Consider the following 21152-nt stretch of genomic DNA (forward strand, 5'->3'; position numbering starts at 1 on the left):
TTTTGCAGAACCTTTGGTGAAGATATGTCGTTGACTCCACTGAGAGATTTGATTTTAATGGGGAAACAATTTTATCAGACAAATAACATGTTCTGCTCTTAGCCACTCAGAGTTGTTTTGCGACCTGTCCAGGGTGACCCCGCCTCTCGCCCGAAACGTTGGCTGGAGATGGGCACCAGCACCCCTCCCGACCCCACTGAGGGAAAAAGGGTGCAAGAAAATGGATGGATGGATGGATGGGTTCAATTAAGTTTTTCATTCTCGTAAACTGGTTAGTAGGCCTGTCACGATAACACATTTTGCTGGACGATAAACTAACCCAGAACTTATTCTGATAAACGATAACATTATTGTTTTGAGAAGTAAAATAAAAGCAATAATGGCATATAAATGTAAGATTGTTGTTGATAGCTTGGATTTAAAAAATGCTCTGAATTTCATTAAAAATATACAATATTTCCCAATAAAAGTCCATCAGCTGATGATCTCCCTCCGTTTTCTCATATTTTCCCTCTTTTTTGCTGCTCTTGTAACAGTAACAGTTTACAGTTGGCCTCCGTTAGCTCTTCACATCAGCCAAACAACATCTGTGCATCATTGCTCGTCTGATAATGAGACAATGCAGGAGGGTCATTGTTTGTTTTCCTCTTTTCAAACTTGGCTGCAGGTTAACAAGCAGTTTCCTCTCTAAACGTTGCGCTCAGGTTTCCGTCATCGTGAGTGCAGGCATTTAGCGCTAAACTGAAGCATACCTTCATTAGCCAAATGTTTTTCTGAATTTTTGCCAAATGTAAAAATTCCTTCTCTTCGTTAACAGGGTGGTTTTATCTGTATGCAGTTAAACTGCAGAGTTGCAGCTGCTCTGCAGGCTGAGTTTGATTAAAACACGTCCTGCTTTATCTGCCTGTCCTCAGCTGAGGTGAGGAAGGGACCAACCTTGTTTTCAGCTGCAACCACTTCAGGAAACGGTGGTTGCATATAAACTGGAGTTCCAGTTTATATGCTTCCAGTTTTCTATTGCTTTTTGTTACTTGAAGCTGGAAGGGGTGTATGTTGATTTGTGTGATATTAACCTTGCAGTGAAGGTTTTCCTGTCTGCAGTGAATGTGATAAAGCAGGGTGTCAAACTCATTTTGGTTCTGGGCCAAATCCAGACCATGAATGCTCTTAAAGGGCCGGTTGTGTCAGAATTTATTGATAAAACCTGTTCACAAACTGATAAAATATCAATCAATCCTTAAAGTTAATTAAATAATATTATTGAACATCTTTTCAGTCCCTCCAAGATTTCATGATTCTCTTTGTCATTTTTCCGATAAAAATTAAAGTGTTTGTGGTACAAATTTGGAAATATTTGCCATATTTGCACTTATTTATGATGGTAAACGCAACTTTTTATTCCTCGCTATATAGATCATAACCTGACATCAATTAAAACTGATGCAGCTGTTTAGTTCAAGTAAGAAAGTTTTAGACAATTTTTGAGAATACATTGTTGATTTTGCGTGAATTTCCATAATAATTCTCAAGAAACTGGAGGGACTAATTGATATAATTTGGCAGTAAACAGATAAAAACTGCACTGATTTGATTGATAACATCATATTTAATCACACTTAGTGTCTAGAATCTAGAGGGCCATATAAAAAGCTGCGGCGGGCCGTATTTGGCCCACGGGCCTCGAGTTTGACACGCATGATAAAGGTCACCTGATGAAATCTGAGGACAAGTTGTGCAGGGCGGTGATGAGTTGTGGTTTACTCCTATGATTTTTGGGACTTTCTCTGCAGCGTCAAGTTCACAAGAAGTTCTGAACTTTCCTTCATAATAAAAGCTGCACATTTTAAACCCCAGCAGAACCAAACAGAGCAGAACAAAGTTCTCACCGGTTCATGTGGAAGCCCCTTAATTTTATGTTCAGGAAATGTTCCCAGCCTCAACGTGAAAAGAAATGTACAGAAGAAGATTAGAACCACTAAAAAAGAGATAAAAACATCACAAAACAAGATAAATTTAATAAAATCTTATATGCCCGAAGTCCTTCAAATGCAAAATATACGAGCAAAATCATTTAAATGAAGCTCTGGGATGTTTTGCTGAAGTGGGAGAGAGAGCATTTTCCATTAGATTAAAGAGATTTGGCTTTTTTATTTGTTACAGCAGATAAGACAAAAGATTTTATTGGTTTTCGTTAGAAGAGGTGATGCTATAAAAAGCTTTTACGTCTTTTGGTGGATTTTAAAAAAAATCTCTTTTCACTCCTTTTCCTCCCACCATCTCTTCATGTAAAAAGTTTTTAATCCACCTCTGCTGTGAAATTCAGCTGAAACAGATAAAATAAAAATAGAAATGGGACAATAACACAGGCACTCAAGAGTGTACGGCCTTGAAGTAAAACTTTTTAAACCACTTTTCAGTCTTTAATGGGAGGAATCTGTCAGCGTTCTGCATCTTGACTGGGTGATTTGCGCCACTTTTCCTTTTTCTAAAAAACAATTTTATTGTAAGAAAATGACTTGTTCCCTCTGTTACATTTCTGTCAGATTCAGTTTGTGGCAAAAGTTATTTCCTTCTCATGACGATTTGGAGGCAATCTTCAAATCATTGTGATGCTGAAATGTGAAATTCCTCATCGTCTAGCAGACATTTAATTGGATTAGGTAAAAAAAACATCTGAATTGTTCATAATTTCAGCCAACATCATAAAAGTAAAAAGAGTTCTATGTAAAATTTGTGATTTTCTGCATAAATTATTAATTTGCTCCTTAGTTTTCAGCAATTTTGTTTGAATGTTTTCCAGTAATTGTTTATTTTTGGCTTTGGAAAGTATTAGAGTCGTCTACAGCAACGTCATTGTAGATTTTTTCTACCAAAAAAACCCACGTTTTCTAAAAAAAAAAAAAAAAAGAAATTTCTGAGTTTGAAAAGTTTAACATTTTCTAGAAAAAACTGAGATTAATCTCAAAAATTTTCCAGTAAAAACATGCAAAAGTTTCAAAAGTTTTCAACTCTTCAAAATCAAAAAAAATTTCCAGAAGTTGAACATTTTCAATTTTTGAAAATCTGAAATTTTCTTTTTTTTTTCCCTAGAAAAATTTGGAGATTAATCTCAAAATTTAAAACTTTTCTAGCAAATTTTTAACATTTCAAACTCTGAATTTTTCTTTTTATGTTTTCTAAAAGAAATTCTGAGAATAATATAAATATTTCAGATTTTTCTCTAGCAAATTTTCAACTGTTTAGACTTGGAAATTTCCTTGTTTCTTTTTTCAAGTAAATTTCAGAAATATCAAAATTTCTGAGTTCTTTTCTAGAAAATGCTCAACTTTTCAAACTTGGAAAAGTTTGACTTTTTTCTCTTTTTTTTAGCAATTTTTCAACTTTTCAAACTCAGAGACATCTTTCCTTTTTCTGATTTTTTTTAAACTTGGAAATTTTCTTGTTCTTTTGTAGAATTTTTTTTAGATTAATCCCAATATTTGAGTTTTTTCTAGCAACTTTTCAAACTTTAAAATTTTGAAAAGTCTTGTTTTGTTTTTTTCTAGCAAATTTCTGAGATTAATCTCAAAATATGACAGAAAAGTACTTTCCCTTTTCTCTTATCTACAATATCCCTAATACTTAGCTATCTGTCACTTTGTCAATTCATTTGAATTATTTAGATTTTACAAATAGTGCGTATGTGACCTGCTATGCTTTATTTTGAAGGACCCAACCGGAAGCTGCGCGTCAAACCACGTCCAGCTTCTGGTTATTTATTTCCCTGAAGGCAGCTGCTGGTTAGCTTGTGAGCTGGAACTTGCGTGCTTAAATCAGACCAGTCTGGCAGCTTGGAGCGACTCCGCGCTCGGACTTTGTGCGGTTCGGATCGGAACCAAACGGAGCGGAACTCCCGCGTTACTTCCCACTTTGTTGACCCCGCAGCGGGACTTCTGGCGCCCGGGCTGACAAGTTTGTCAACAACAGGAGCTTCTGAGAAAGCAGGTAATTGTATTTTCCGGGTGGCTAAAGTAATAAAACAGCTTCGGCGGGGAGCTGGATTATTGATCAGGCGTCAAACTGGAGGCCTAAAACTGGGACTTATCTGATCAGCCTGGTTAACAGGTGGCGGGGTTAAGTCACGCAACAAGTCCGGCTGCTGGATTCGGTAATCATTACCAGAGCTCAGCTGGATAACCCGCCTTCAAAACCAACCCTTGAGCTGGTTCAGAAATAAACCCGTAAGCATTAAAATACATCAGCTGGTGTGTCTGCAAAGCTGCGATCTGACTCCACTGTGTTTTGACTTTTAATGAACATTTCAGAAACGTTATTATGCAGAAACGAGCTGCTGTCGCTCAGCTGTTTGGACGTGGAAAATCTCAGGATCACTTTCCCGTTTCCCAATACCTGCAGGCTGCCTGATAACATCCGCATCGACCCGTTACGACCCTTTGTTTTTCCTCCCTTAAATGTGTTTTCAGGCAGTTTTAATTGATGACCGACATATTAAAGCGTGAATCTTCTTAACATTTAGTGGTGTAAAACATTATTGGTGTTGGCCTGACCTGCCTTATCATTAAAACCCGTAAAGATACGACACGATAAACTAGAGCACATAAATTTTACGAGTTTATTTTACCACTTTCTTATCTGTCAGAAACAAAGTTTAACTAACAAGCAAAGCTAATAAATATAAATTTTAGATGTAATCATCATTTATTTTTGGCGGCAGTTACCTGTTTATACTCTTGGGATTTCTTTACTGCTGTATTAGTTTTGATAAAAGTCTATTAAAATATTTTTATGCATTTTTTTGAACACTCCAGTTATTTTCTTGGCTTTTTTTTCTGGTTYTTTTTTCTCTTTTTTTCATGCACATTGTTCTGTTATTTCATAATATCAGCAGATATTCTGAACTCTGCTGTCAGAAGTTGGAGTATTTCCTAACTTCTCTGACGCTGGAGACCAAAACTATCCTTCAGACTGTGCAGCGGCTGAAGTTCCTGTGGGAACTCGGCCCTGATCTCGCCTAAAACACATATTTTCACAGAGGATAAAATCCTGCAATATGTGTCTTAAATGTGCGTGGTTTAGTGTTTTCGGCGTGTGGGCTGCCAGACATCTGCTCCGAAACTAAAACACCTGGCCAAATGTAGCCTTTGAGATTTCTGTCTGGGTTTAGATCAATATTTGATGATGAAGAATATCGTAAAAGGTGATAAATTTTAAAAGTTAGAACATGAGTAAGGATACGCTTGTCTCACCTGATTTACCCTCTTACTCTTTTCTGCAGAAAAGCAGAAAAGATAAGTAACAAGCTATTGTCTTTCATGGGTTTAGTTCCAGGATCTGAGTGAAAACAATCACTTTTTTCCTCTGTATTCTTTCTTTTGTTTGTTTTCTTTCCATCTGATGAAATATTGTCTGCCTGTGGAAACTCGGCCAATTGCTTTTGCTCCAGGGAGGTTTTCCCCTCTTCCAACTTCCCTCATTCCTCTTCCAGTCCACTTAAGATGCAAACAAGCAATAGAAAACTCTCTGAGCTCAACTTACATGTGACTAATCTTTATCAAGTGCTTAAAGTTTTAAAATGAATCCCATCATTTCCAAAGGCAGCATACAGAAAAAAGCAAACGCAAACTTAACATTTTGGATAGAAGTATAACTTTTAAAGTTTAAATCCAGTCATTATTGCTGAAGGATGTTGGTAAAGAAAACTTCTCCTTTTGTTGGGCATTTCTACTGTTTGTGTTYRAAAAGAAAATTACAGTTAAAACTGAAAAATACAGTAATGGCTCCAACTTGTTGCAGGCCTTCACAATAAAAGCCTCAAGTTTAAATATTCTACAATTTCACCTTTAAAAATAAAGTTTTAAAGTGAATAAAATTATGATTAGATCATTTAAAAATATATATTTTTAAAGGTAATTTATTTAATTTTTAAAAATATTTAAATTGTAGACTGTAATTTTAGACTATAAGGATATTTGTCTAATTTTCTAATAACACTGCTGGTGGTCTGACTCCTAGTGATTATAATGAGGATTTTAATAATTAATTTTGGTTAACTTAAAACTTTTGCTTATATTTTGGCGAAATACACAGATAAGACACAGATGTTTGTAAGGTGAGATGTAATTAAAATTAAGTCTGACTTTGATCTAAAATATTATGTTGCACAGTTTTGGTTTGTGAACCAGTGAAACTTTTATTCAGATTTAATTTGGAACTTGATCTTTGGACTTTTTTAAAAAATGTTTAACTTAAAACCCAGTCAAGTTTTAGATTTAGTTAAGCTGTTTAACGTGTTTTTCATGATTTAAAGTTGCAACTCTTCTCAGGACATCCGAACTGCTGAAGGTTAGATATTGGAAGATAAAGGCTTAAATCATTCATGAATCTAAAAAACAAATCCTGAAGCTTCATTTAATTTTGTTACATTTTCCTAAAAATGACAGAAATGAATAAATCCTGAAGGTTACGTTGAGATCTAGATGCTGGAAATCCATAAACGATGTGTTTTTTCCCTTTTGGCTCATTAAATGTGCCCGTTTTATTTTTTAAGCCTCTCTCAGCTCCATATCGGATCATTACTGTATATAGAAACGTTCTGAGCCGTTCCACATCCTCATCCGCCTGGACCGAAAGGAGGCAGGGAAACTTTTAGGATGGGAAAACGACACGACCTTGAGCTTTTGTGGAATCTGGCTAATGGCCGGGAGGACTTCAGATTTAGCTTTTTATGACTTGGATGTTCGCTTTAGTTTGGAGTTGGTGCTAGCCAAAACATGTGGAGCCAGAGCTTTGATTGCRCCACATTTAATGAAGTGGAAAGAAGAAAAAGAAGTGGATTTGAACAAGTGTTTTCCTCTCTGACCTTCAGCAAAGTGTAATATCGAAATGTTTCCTGTCACTTTTCAAATCGTTTCAGTCTGACAGACCCAAAAGTCGTTACGATTGACTTTTAAAGCACATTTGATCCCTTTTTTCCTCCCACTTAATGTCTCTTCTCCTGTGAAAGGTTAGCTGAGGATAAAAAAACTCAATTCTCCCGAGTAACATTTACCAGGTTTTCTAGTTTGAGACGGCTCCATGCGAGCCATTAGTGGCGGCAGGATGAGCCGCGGCGTGGAGGCGAGGGAGTTTTTCTCCCACAGTGAGCTGCCAGCTCCCGGAGACTGTGACAGCGAGGAAGTTCGGAGGCAAGGTCAGAGCTTCAAAAGAAACAAAAAACTCATCCACATCTGCTTTGAGCCTGAAACCGTTGTCAGAAAAAACAAAAAGCTGGCAGAGGATCTTTTCGACTCTTGAGTGACTCATCAGCTTTAGGAGGAAGACGATGGGCTGCAGGCGCGAGGTCATGAGGTCACAGCTGAGCTCCTAAAATGGACTCGGAAAAGTCTTGAGAACATCACCAGTAAATTTTTATTTATTATTATTAACTTTTCCATTTTTACGTTTCATGGTCCAGGCTGCGTTTCGTCATTCCACATTATTCAGTCGAAAGAGATAAGCCAACAAACCGTGTAATTAAACTGGAAGCTGAACATCGCAAACGCTTTGATTTCACGGCTTTAAATCATCGTGTGCTTGAAGAAACGAATGATTAAAATCCGTTGGGAACATCGGGAAGAACGATCGGTACGTCTGACGCAGGCAAAGAGCTGCGCGATTGTTTAGACTTTTTTCTGTGAGGATTTATGATTCAAGCAAATATGAAGCTGCAGCTTCTGATAAACTGTAAGTATGTTTGATATAACATGTTCAGCCGAGTACAAAATGCACGGCAATGGTAAAAGACAGGTTTTAGGGCATTGCAGATGAGAAAACGTTTTTTAAAAAGTTGCATTTTCCTTAAAAATTCAGAAAGAAATTCATCTTCATCTCAGAAATATGCTAAAAATAAATTTGGGAGATTTCTGAATTTGAAAAGTAAAAAATTTGCTGGAAAAACAAATAAAAAAAATTAGATTATCAGAAATTCTGTTAAATGTTTCTTTTTTAAAATTTCTACGCTTGAAAAATCTAAAATTTACTCAAAAATCTAAATTTTTGATATTTTCAGAACATTTTCTACACATGTTGAAAATTTTCAATCTTTGGAAATGTTCTTGGTTTCAAAAGAAAATGACTTGAAACTCAGAAATTAAGTTTTTTTTTTCTAGAAAATTTATTAGATTTAAAATACTTCTGAATTTGTTTTCTTGCAAATTTTTGAGTTTTGAAACTCAGAATGTCCAATTGTGTTTTTTATTCGTGTTGGGGATGAAGCTGTTTTGGCTCAAAGCTTTTGGGTGTTTCCTTTATGAGCGAACAGTAAAGAAGTTAAAGTCATTTCTCACAAATCTTGTTTCTTTGTGTCGCCTGTATGACAACTTGTCCCAACATGAACAACTTTAGGGCTGCAACGATTAAATTAGCAATCGATTAATTGATTATTGTGATGATTAATCAATTTTAAAAATGGCACGTTCTCATTTAACCACATGCCTTTTTTAATGCAATATTAGAAATATATTAAATAAGCAAATAAATAATCAAATTCATTTTTAAGTAAGAAAATAAATATTGGAGTTTTCTGTAAACGTATCTTCTGTAAAATGTTTCTACCTCAAATACAAAATATATCAATTTTCTATAAAGATTTGACTTAATTGCAGCTCTGATTGCTATTTATTTAACCAAATTGCCTCATTTTGAGTCCGTTTGCTTCAGTTAACGATTAATCGGTTACTAAATTAGTTGACGGTTATTTTAATTGAATAATTCGATTAATCGTTTCAGCCTAGATAACTCTGAATTTTCTGACGCCGTGTTTTTTATTTTTATTTTGCTCTTATCCCACTTTTTTCTGTTTGGTTTGGTTTTGATTGGCTCCCTTTGTTAATGTTTAATGGAGGACTTGTTCTGGTTCAGGTGTCGTTTTGCAGAAACTGCAGCGAGACTCCCTTCAAACTGGAGCGGTTCTGATCTGTGGTGGGTCTGAATGAAAGTAATTTTAATGTTTCCTCATGCTGCTTACTTCCTGCTCCATTATGGTCGTCCTATCAGAAACTAATAGACTTCCAATTTGTGGCTCATTGATTGATTCCATCAAGACTGCAGATAAGTAAGACTGTTGGCTTCTGCTGTATTGTTTCTACTTGGTGTATTAATGTGTATTTTGGGTTTTTGATAGTTTCAACTATTTGCAGATTTTAGCTTTTCACTGGTTGCTGTTGTTGCTAAACTGTTTTGGTTTTACAGACATTTTGGAGGTTTTGCTTTGTGCAGAATTTCTGTAGATTTACTGATCCACCATTTGTTTCAGCTCCAACGTAGAAGAGAGCATCCTTCAGTCAAACTATGAAAAAATTTCTTTACAGAGCAAGATTTAATCTGTTATTAAGGAGATTAATCAGATAATCATAATCCCTCTAAATTTAAATCAGACCAAAAAAGCAACTTTGGCCTGGCTAAAAGCCTCGGTCTCGTTCGACTGAAGTGAACTCTGGTGCGGTTCTATTGCATATATGAACGCAAAGCGGACCAGAGCTCCAAAAGCAGGAAGTTGACCACAGTGCAGGGCATTCTGGGTAAATACAGCCAAAACAAACGTGCTAATCTAGTGATAGCAGGATTTTTTTTTTTACTAAAGATTTAAAGAGGAGTCCCACAACCACTAAAATCTGACGCTACTCCATTTTTGTTTCCGTTTTATGAAGAAGGTGTCTTCTAGGTGTCTTCTGAGGTTTTGTGTCGTTTCCTCCAGTAGTTCTTAGTGCAGCGCCCCCACAGGCGAGGAGGGGAACAGGTTCATTAAAAAGTTCAGTGCAGTGAGAAAGCTGAAAATCTAGAAAATGTCCTAATTTTGTTCCCAAATCAGACAATTGGGTGTGAAATCACCCTAAAGCTCACTCTGGCCACAACTTGTTCTGAAAAAATTAATTATAATAAATAAAAACATTAATACATTAGACAAAGATCCTCAGAAAGTTGGTTGCAACTTTTGTCTCTGTGTTTTTAACATTGTAACTTATGGAATATAAGAATTTTTGAATCATTTTTTTTCTTAAAATCTCAAATTTGAATATTATTTAGTAAATATTATATATTTATGTAATAATTATTAAATAACTGAACCAAAAAGAAAACCAAACTGGTTGATTAACCAATTTGAAAATAAGTAATTTCAGTTTGATTCTATTCAATGCGAGTGTAAAAATATTTTACACAAAGGAAGTAAATTAAAAGTGAAACCTGATTCTGCTACATTTGCAAGCTTTAGCATAAATCTGCCTACTTTCATGTCAGAGCGTCCCGTTTTAAAATGTGTTCACAGTTCTTCCTGGTCACAAATGTTTTTATATGAAATAAAATAAATCAGCAGCACTTCTGATTTGACAAAAAACAAACTCCCTGAGGAAATGGTAAYGAAGCGTGGCGTTTCTACTGTTTCACACAGCTTCCTTCGGAYGATATCAATATTCAACGTCTTGGACGGGGAATGAGCTACAATAATATTTGTGTTTCTCACATGGAGCCAATTTTCAGCGAGTTTCTTCACAGCTGGAAGGAGAATGTTTCTAGGTTCGGTTTAATTCACGGCGTAAAACATTTAGAGGAGAAAGGAAAACAAAGGCTTTGACTCGAGACACGACTTCAGATCCATGATTACCTGCAATGTTCTGTTTCTAATTGGTTCCCACATTGTTCCCAAACTAATCCTGTGAAGCTTTGTTAGCTGGAAAGAAAGAAAGAGATTCTCTGGAATTTGATTAATTATTTTTTTTTCTGGATAAGAAATGAAATGTCTTGCAGTGGAGGGCGCAGAGCCAGGAAGTAGAGACACTGTGTACCAAGCCTGACTGAAGACAAACTCCTGCCTTGTAGGAATGATTCACTTTGCTGCGTTTGGTGGTAACGGCTCCTTACACTCCACTGGACTTGGATATTCATGTACCAGCTGTCTGTTGACATAAATCCTGTTCAGCGTTTTCTCAGTTTTTCGCTACCTCTCAGTGACCGAGAAACGGTTGGAGGAAACATGTTTTATACAAATAGTTTACTGTAAACCAGGACATGTTGCACAAGCTTTCACTTTCTTCTGTTAATATTGGTGTTAAATTGCAACAGTACGTGTGATTCACATTATTGAAGACATTTATCTGTAATCCACGCAGTGTAAACCTGTAAAAATAAAAGGGAACAAACAATACGCAGAATCTTACCAGGTATTTTTGGTTTAGTTTGTAGAGCAAATATCTTAGAACGCTTGAAATACGACAAAACAAGTAACTTTTCAGCTAGATATGAGCTTTTTTAAGTCAGTAATTCCTTAATATTAATCAGAACGTTCTAGTTCCACTGGCGCCGTTACCTAGCAATGGCAGGCAAGCCTAGCCCGTTGCCTAGCAACGGCAGCCCAGCCCGTCACCTAGAAACCGAGTTTTTAGTTCCACTGGCAGATTATTTCACTTATAAGGAGACATTTTTCTTGTGTTATAGGTAAAATAATCTGTCAGTCTTTAGCAGGATCTACGGTATATTGGCTCTAATGTTATCGGCTGATATTAGTCATTGTTAAACATATTAGAATCTGACCAAAAAATAAAACCGGTCTCATATTAACAGATTATACTTTTTTTCCATTTTGTTGGTCATGTGACATGACGATTATGAAAATACATTTGCTTAATTTAAACGCGTCAATTTGAAAGGGGGTTGGGAAAAAACTTCTTGCCTTGTATTTTTGGTCTAGTTCTGGTGCAAAAGTCTTGGTACATTTGACATTAAAAAAACTTACAAGTAAGTTTTCTGGAACATATGGGGCTCCTTTAGCATCAATAATTCATTAACACTGATGAAAAAGCACTTGTTCCACTGGCAGATTGTTTCATTTACAATATGGGAAAACATTTTTGTTACAAGTTAAATATCTGCCAGTTTTTTAATGAATATTAAGGAGTTATTAACTTAAAACAAGCTCTTATATGTTGCTTGTGAGTTTAGTCTTGTATCTAGGGTGCTAAAACATTTACACTAGAAACTAGAACAAAATATTTGGTACCATTTTTGTGTTTTTGCAGTGTTTAATGGGAAGATTGAAACAACAAATATTTTTCTTCATATGTTTTCATCCTGCAGTCGACGTATAAAAGTTTTACAAAAACTGATGTTCTCTACATTAAACTCAACCAAACTGTTTGTTCCCTTTTCTTATTCTTACCTCAGTTTGTTGTGTTTTTTTCTCTTTCATTCAGCATCATGTAGCGGCGCTCCACAAGGCAGGCCCTCCGGCTCCCTGGGATTTAACTCCACCTCTCCTCTGATTTAAACTGGAGTCAGTTTGGATGACATTTCCCGACGACGACATGCTGATCTGAGCGAGGCGTCACCCTCTGACTCGGCCGGGATAAATAAATTCTTGCAGACGATGGAATAGCTTGTCGTTTCCTGAGAGCTCCTGTTGTTGCGATGGCCGCTGCCACCTCTCCAGAAAAGCATCAGCCGCTGCTGCAGCTGCAGGAGGTAGACTCCAGCCGAGTCGGCGGTCGCATTTTGTCTCCTGGTCTGACCCACGAAGCCTGCCAGCCCATCTGCATCCCGGCGCCGTACACCGACCTGGGCCACGACTTCACAACCATCCCTTTCTACAGTCCAACAATTTTCAGCTACGCTAGTCAGAGCATTTCAGAGTGTCCGTCTGTCCATCAGTCTCTGAGCGCCTCTTTATTCTGGCCCCGGAGCGGCCATGTTGGAGCGGCTCTGCCGCTGCACCGCTCCGCGGGCCGAGCCCAGCACGGCCAGGCCGTCCAGCACCCCTGGGAGAGCGTCCTGACCAGCAGGTAGGACGGGAAACACCAACATGCGTTGATGCACTTTGAAGAGTTTTTTTGTTTACTGGAATTTTTTGCTTTCAATCAACCAACACAAAGGTTACATTCACACAGCAGGCAAATGGGGCCCAGAACCGGAACTTTCCAATAGTACAACTGAATATTAGGACCATTGTGTATAGAATAAAAAAAGAGTAAATTTCTGCCACAAAAACTCAGAAAATTTTAGTTTAATCTTAGAAATTTTATAGCCAAAAGCTGAAAATTCTCAACTTTTCAAAATCAGAAATGTCCTCGTTTCTTCTGAGATTTTTTTCTTTAAACTTTTCGACTTTTTTGAAATTTCTGAGTTTGAGAAGTTGAAGACTTTCTAGGTTTTTTTTCTAAAGCATTTCCAAGACCAAAATAAAAAATTTCAGTTTTTTTTTTTACTTGCAAAATCTTTGATTTTTGGAGCTCGGAAATTTCCATGTTTTTTCTAGAAAATTGTTGACATCTCTAAATTTCTGACTTTTGTTTTCTTCTAGGAAACTCAAATTTTTTTAGTTTTGGTTTTCTGAAATTTCCACATTGTTTAGAAAATTTTGAAGCTAACTCAAAATTCCTAAGTTTAAAAAAAAAAAAAACATTTTTGGCAGAAATTTACTCTTTTTTTCTACCTACAGTTGCCCTCATATGCCGTCTTAGAATCCATTAGAAAGAAACAAAATTTAATCTTGTATGTATAACCGTAGAGTAGCTACATTTTTAAGGAAAAGTCGAACCTTCACTGATATAGTTTTAGGTTCTAGTTGCAAATTTATTCATGAAGTGAGGTTTTTTTTTGGCAGAAATTAAAATATTTCGATGTATTTTATATATAAATCCTAGTTTGGGTTTCTGTAATTCCTATCAGTTGAAGGTTTTTGAGTGTATTTTTTGGTGAGAAATTATGACGTGAAGTGTCTGTTAGTAGGAGCACGAAGAAGCTGTCGCAGGAGAACGAGGACGCCGTGGTGTCTTCGGGCGGGAAGGGCGACCTTCACTACTGCGCCGTATGTCACGACTACGCTTCGGGGTATCACTACGGCGTGTGGTCATGCGAGGGCTGCAAGGCCTTCTTCAAGAGGAGCATCCAAGGTGAGGCTAAATCAAAAGAAAAACCCACTATCTGCTTTTCTTATGTTCTTGCTAATCTGTGATTTATGTTTGCCTTTTGAGTCTTTCTATGCTGAACTCCAAGAGTTTACAAACCCATAACTCACCGGGTTAAAAATGTCCGCCTGCCAAGTTTTATCTGTTCTTTTCTGGAACAGAACCTTAGTCCTGCTGTGACCTGTTTGGGTTTTCCCCGTTGGTTTCAACTGAATGTTTTCTCAGACTTTGTTCAGAGTATGGATAATATGCAGACTGAAAAAACACAAAATCTTACCAATTGTTTTTAGTGCAAATAAAAAGTAAACCAAGTTTTAATCAGCAAGTTGGTCAAGTTTTATCTAGACCAAAATGTCAGATTATTGGAAATAATCTGAAAATATTTTCTATTATTGCAGATGACTTTAGTTTAGACAAAACTTTACAAAGTCTAGTTGGTTTGACAAAAGTTAGTTTGACAAAACTAACTTAAAAGTAACTTGTCAGCAAGATATAGTAGCTTGTTTTAAGTCGGTAATTTCTTAATAGTTCCACTGGCAAATTATTTAACTTTTAACTTGTGAAAATTTATCGTTTATAGGTGAAATAATCTGCCAGAGTTGTGTGTTGTTTTAAAAAAAAATCAATATAAGATGATTATTTATGTTACACAAGCTCCTATGTTGTGTTGAAAAGTTACTTGTAAGTTAGTTTTGTCTTATTTGAAGCATAATAATATATTTGGATTAAAAACTAGATTAAAATTACAGAGTATCACTCCAACATGTTTTTATTCAAGTAAAAGTAAAAAGAAGTTGTTCGAGAAACTTTTTAGTAAAATGTTTAACCAAATACCAAGTAACTGATCAAATTATCAATTATTTAATATTTAAAAATTACATCATCATATGGACCAAAATGTAAAGTGGAAATTTTGACATTTTGAGCACAAAAATGACAATAATTCAGATAAGAAACAAAAAAAAAAAAACAAAATCAGAGAAAATAAATTTTTCGAAATCAGTTTTTTAAATAAAGATTTTTATGAAACTTTAACACAAACTGTAGGTGTGTCTGTATGGGACTAAATAAAACATGCTTGTTTTTCATTTAGTGGGTAGAAAATTTTGAAATTTTACTCAAGTAAGAGTAGAAATACTTCATAATAAAAATACTCAAAAGTAAAAAGTACAGAGTAGTAAAAGTATTCTTAAAAGTAATTTTTTTTTCAAAAAAGTTCATCAAGTAAACGTAACCCAACTCAATTTATAAGTAACTTTTCTGCAAGAGTGCGAAGATATTCACACTTGAAACTAAACCAAAACCATTCGTTGGTCAGGTTTAGTTTTTTGCAGTGTAGATGTGGCGTCCTGTAACGTTTCCGATGCGACTGATTCAGAACTTYTGGGTCTAATAATGAAGTCTTTAGCAGAACTCTGGAGAACCCGACTGCGTGTCCGGCGTTGAGCTGGTTTTCTGCTTCCTTACCGGTTCTTCCCGTTTCTAAAAAAGCAACAACGAAAACAAGTTGAGTTTCGGCACAAAGTCTTTGCCGGCAGCTGGAACTAGAGGCGGTTTCCAAACGTGAATTAAAGACATCGTCACTCCCGTGTTTTAAATTCATTTCACTTCCAGTCTGCATGATTCAACATAAACAAAAGCAAAGGGATGAAGTTCAGCCAAACAAAAATCACAGCTTCAGTGAATATAACCGATTCTGATCATCAGCATCAAAACTGAACTCCATTAGTCTGGAAAAACCAAAACCAGAGCAAAATATGGAAAATAAAACAATCAATTTCTCTTTATTTTTCATAATGTAACAAATTCACATCTTGTATGTTTTGTTTTTTTCAGGTCATAACGACTACATCTGTCCGGCAACCAATCAGTGCACTATAGACAAGAACCGACGCAAGAGCTGCCAAGCGTGCCGCCTTCGCAAATGCTACGAAGTCGGCATGACCAAATGTGGTTCGTTGTGCTTTTATTTTATTTCTGGAACTAATCATCTAACACATATCCCACAGAAAACAGTTTGTGGTATAATTTGTGTTGCTTGAAAAACATTTTTAATTAGCAAATTATGTAAATAAATGATGTCTGAGCTCGTTTTAAGTCAACAATTACTTAATATTAATTGATAATCTTCTAGTTCCATTGGCAGATTATTTCACTTGCAACAAAATATTTTTCCCTGTAAGTGAAATAGTCTGCATGTGGAAATAGATCTGGGTTGCTAGGTGACGGGCTGGGCGTGGCTGGCGTTGCTAGGTAACGGGCTGGGCTTGACTGGCGTTGCTAGGTAACGGCGCCAGTGGAACTAGAACTTTTGGTAACACTTTATTTGACAGGGTGTGCGTAAAATTAACATAAACATAAAGGAGTCTTTATGAATGTCGGTTGTCATGAAGTGTCATTTGGTAAATAATGAGTCCATTAAATGTTTGCATTAAAAGTGTCATTATTTACTGAAAGTCACTTCATGACAGTCAGACATTCATAAAAACTCCTTCCTGTTCGTGAGTCATGTCAGTCTTATAAACATCCCGTCAAAGTTTTACCAAACTTTTTCATCAATATTAAGGAATTTTTCACTTAAATCAAGCTTCTATATCTTGCTGAAAAGTTACTTGTAACTTAGTTTCGTCTTATTTCAAGTCTAAGATATTTGTACCAGAAATTAGACCAAAATTACTTGGTAAGATTTTGTGTTTTTACAGTGAAAAACCTGGAGTAATTAAGTGTAGGTTCTGGTTTTGAAGGGATTCGAAAGGAGCGTGGAAACTGCAGGAGCACGCTGGTGAGGCGAGTGACCCGTTTGTCCGCCCAGGGGCGAATAAGCAGACCCAAAGTGTTGACCAGGCCGGTGGAGATTCCGTCAAACGAGCCTCTGCAGCCCGGACTGACCCCGGAGCAGCTGATCGAGCGGATCGTCGAGGCGGAGCCGCCGGACATCTACCTCATGAAGGACATGAAGAGGCCGCTGACGGAGGCAGACGTCATGATGTCACTCACCAACCTGGCCGATAAGGAGCTGGTTCACATGATCGGCTGGGCCAAGAAGATTCCAGGTACGGGCCGGGGCCCATTGGGGTTGGCGGTTGGGGCCCGTCGGGGCCGGTGGGCGGGGCCCATCGGGGTTGGNCCATCGGGGTTGGTGGTTGGGGCCCATATGGGTTGGTGATTGGGGCCTGTAGGGGCCGGGGCCCATCGGGGTTGGCGGTTGGGGCCCATCAGGGTTGGCGGTTGGGGCCCATCGGGGCCAGTGGGCGGGGCCCATCGTTGGGGACACACAGATCCACTTTTCACTTCTGGTTCCGATATCAGAAAACCGTCACTGATTTTCCCTTTTCAGACATAAATGTACTGAATTATACATTTATTTGGTAATTTTGCACCAGTATAGCACATTTTATTAAAATTTGTATTAAATTTCTTAATCTGGGACCCGAGTCTGAATTTTATACCAAAAAAAAAGGTGGAGTGACAGTAAAAATCCTTGAAAATTAAAATCAACTTTAATTTGTTTATTTGGTGAAATTAGGAGTAAAAAATAAGAAACTGACAAAAATAGATTTAGTCATTTTTTGTCTTTTATATGTGATTATATTAAAAACATTTAATTACAAAAAATAGGTTAACTACTTTCATCAAACATGTAAAAAAAAACTACAAAAAAAATTTTTTTTTCCAGTTGGTTCAGAAAGTGCAATTAGTTGCTGTAACTCATATTAATTCAGATTCTTCAGTGCTGCTGCAGATTAGCGCTAATCCAGCAGGAACAAAAACAGACATTTACCAGATGTTCGCATCTCTGGTGTAAATGGAGCAAAATTAACCTGCTACAGCAGCAAAATCTAAATATTTTATCAAATTAAATCTTTTATTTTCATGACTTTTACAACAAGAAGAAAATCCCATGTTAGGAAGTGAATCCTGTAAATGAAATCATGTCTGTGTAAATGCAGAGCCTCTGGTTTGTAATTAGAGTAAATAGTTTTTACCTGATGTTTGTAATAAAACGTCTTCATGATCTCAGATCTGCTGTCGGCGATGAAACCGTCTGGTGATGGCGGGCGGCCGTTTCTGCTTCATGCAGCGTGGAAACGCGTCTGCTGAAGTTAAAACCTGAAGCTGAGCGAACAAACGGCGTTTTATCACGTCAGACTCTTTCAGGCTGAAAGTAAATGACTCGTCACCTTTTTACAGCTGATGTGAGTAAAAATCCAGCAAACGCTTTAAATCCAAAACAAACCAGTTTGTAAAATGAGTCTGGCTTTTTATCTTCTTTTTTTTAAAGCAGCTGTGAAGCAGCCGCAACATTTTCTTGTCAGATTCGGAGGCGTTCGACGTCCTCGGCACGTTTGGACAATCCTTCACAGAATCCGACTCTTCAGCATCGTCACAGGATTAAAAAAACTAATAAATCTGACTTTAATCTCAGGATTATGACTTTTCACCAAATTCTGACTTTGCTCAAAATCAAATAAAATTTTATTTTGCATAGCATCTTTGAGCAACAAGAGCTTTATGTCATAAAAATACAAAGTCATTGAACACAGTCGACAACTGCTCTCAACATTCTGACTTTTCCTCTCAGAATTATTTTCTCAGAATTTAGACTCTTCATTTCAAATTTTTAGAATTTTGACTTTTAATTTCAAATTTTCTCTGAATTTAGACATTTAATCTAAGAATTTTGACTTTTAATTTCAAATTTTCTCAGAATTTTGTCTTTTGATCTCAGATTTCTGAGAGTCTGATTTTTTTTTTCCCAAAATGCCTCAAAGCCAAACTAAAAAAAGATCAAGCAGAAAAAGCTTCGACTCCAACCGGCCACTAATGTCTTGGTTTTAACTGACTGACTTTGGTCTCATCTTATGAAACGGCTCTAATTCGACCTTTAGATTCTGCTCCCGTCTACATCTGCATGCTAAAGGTTCTCCAGGAGGTTCAGGATCGGTTCTGACTCGGACCGTCGTCGTCGTTCTCCTCCTCAGGCTTCGTGGAGCTCTGTCTGCTGGACCAGGTCCATCTGCTGGAGTGCTGCTGGCTGGAGGTGCTGATGATGGGACTGATGTGGAGATCCGTGGACCATCCGGGGAAACTCATCTTCTCCCCCGACCTCTGCCTGAGCCGGTACCGCTTTGATCTTGACGTTTATCGGCTGTTTTTATTGCGTTGATTTGAAGGTTTTCTCAAAGGTCTCCAAACCCATAACCTACATCCTGAAAAACAAAACCTCCTCTCGACAGGGAGTCAGTTAGTCTTTGTAAATGCCATTCCCGAAGCTTTTGTGTGGAGAATGAATGAAAGCAAAGATGGATGCCAGGACACGAAGCGTTCTGCATGAGGAACCAGAACATCTCATTCTGGACGGAACAACATCAGAGCCAGAATTACACAAGAAGCCACCAAAAAGAAAAACAGCTTATTGTTCAGACGCGACGTGTTGGCGGACATTTAACCAAATGTTTCAGGCGGTGCGTTTATATTTAACGATTATTTGAGTAATTGGTTCATCTACTGATTATTCGTACAAGTAACGGGGTAAAAGTTGGACTCAATCTGCAGATTTTTCATTTATACAATATTATAAATGCATTAAATATCCAAATAACTTGATTCATTTTTAAATAAGAAAATAAACATAAAAAAAAAAAATCTAAAATTCAAATTTTGTATATTTTTCATAGTTTTGGATTAATTACTACAAAATATCTTGATTTGAGTCGATTAATTACTAAATTAGTTGAAGATTATTCCAGAAATCAATTTATCACAATTAATCAGATCAGTATGTTTGATCGTGTATTGATTATAGAGAAAAACTGAATTTAAATTGTGCCCACACTACAAAAAAAAACCCAACTAAATCTTACAACGTATTTTTGTTCTGTTTTTTAGTGCAAATATCCTAGAAAAATGAAATAAAACAAAATTAACACACAACTTAAAAGCAAAAAAATAGGAGCTTTTTGAGTCAATTATTGATTTAACATTGGCAAAAAGGTACTAGTTCCACTTATTTTATGTAAGTGGAACATGCATAAAATAAAGTTTATTTTATGTAAAATAAACATTATTTTCTGTCTTATTTTTATCAATTTGTTTTAATTGTAGAATTTTAGATGGAAATATCTTTTCTTTAAATTTTGTTGTGGCTTGATTTGTTTGTTTTTTTTATTCCTGAGGGTGTGTGTGTGTATGTGTTTTAAATGTCAGTAAAAATACAAATACTGATATTTCTGCAGATTATAACATTGTTTTAATTTATAACGATGCTTTGCTGTAAGATTATTTCACTTAACATTTTTCTCAAATTGTAAGGTAAATAATCTGCGTGTAAAAGCAAAACTTAAGGAATTATTGACTTTTCTGTCTTGCTAAGAAGTTAAATATAAGTTAACTTTGTCTTATTTCAAGTTTCAAGATATTTGCAATAGATGAAAGTAGACGAAAAATAATTTGCTACAAAAACTCAGAAATTTTGGATAAATCTTAGAAAATTTCTTAAATAAATCATGGAAATTTCTGAGTTTGAAAAGTCAAAGTTGCTAGAAAAAAACTCAGATTTTGAAAGATCTAAAATGGACATTTCCATGCACTGCAAAAAGACAATCTTACAAAGCATTTCTTTCGTCTGGTTTTATGTCCTTTTCTCATTAATACTAAGTAATTATTGACTTAAGCTCCTATTTCTTGCTGGAAAGTTACTTCTAACTTAGTTTCATCTCATTTCAAGTGAACTAAGATATTTGCACTAAACCAAACCAAAAATACTTGGTAAGATTTTGTGTTTTTGCAGTGTTGAGTCGACGCAAACTGCACATTAATCTTATTGTCATATTTGTGCAGACATGCAGACACAACACTGCAAACACTTCACTTTCATTGTTGATTATTTAAATTGGCTCTGATCACGTTTTCTCCAGGCCGTCTGGATTTTGTATTCTGGTTCTGACAGATTGTCCTGAACTGTTGTGCATCAGGGTTTGCAGCAGGATGTGTGTGTGTGTGTGTGTGTGTGTGTGTGTGTGTGTGTGTGTGTGTTATCTTAGGACTCCGTGTGGCAGGGAGGAGGGCAGCTGCGTCCAGGGCTTCGCCGAAATCTTTGACATGCTGATCGCCGCCACGTCTTGAGTGAGAGAGCTCAAGCTGACGAGGGAGGAGTACGTCTGCCTCAAGGCCATGATCCTCCTCAACTCCAGTGAGTGAGCGCGTCTGTGTGGGCCG

The 21152-nt window shown here is 36.6% G+C and overlaps 1 protein-coding gene across 1 annotated transcript in view; it reads left to right on the forward strand.

Moving 5' to 3' along the window:
• Nucleotides 1-3751: 3751 nt before the first annotated feature.
• esr2a (estrogen receptor 2a) overlaps nt 3752-21152 on the forward strand; it is a 28461-nt gene continuing 11060 nt past the window's right edge. The window contains 7 exon segments of the mRNA XM_017302316.1: nt 3752-3984; nt 12225-12809; nt 13756-13919; nt 15771-15887; nt 16679-16987; nt 18917-19055; nt 20993-21126. Of these exon segments, the coding sequence (XP_017157805.1) occupies nt 12439-12809; nt 13756-13919; nt 15771-15887; nt 16679-16987; nt 18917-19055; nt 20993-21126 (1234 nt within the window). The 5' untranslated portion in view covers nt 3752-3984; nt 12225-12438.

The sequence above is a fragment of the Poecilia reticulata genome, linkage group LG21 (assembly GCF_000633615.1).
Source record: "Poecilia reticulata strain Guanapo linkage group LG21, Guppy_female_1.0+MT, whole genome shotgun sequence".
Classification (NCBI taxonomy): domain Eukaryota; kingdom Metazoa; phylum Chordata; class Actinopteri; order Cyprinodontiformes; family Poeciliidae; genus Poecilia; species Poecilia reticulata.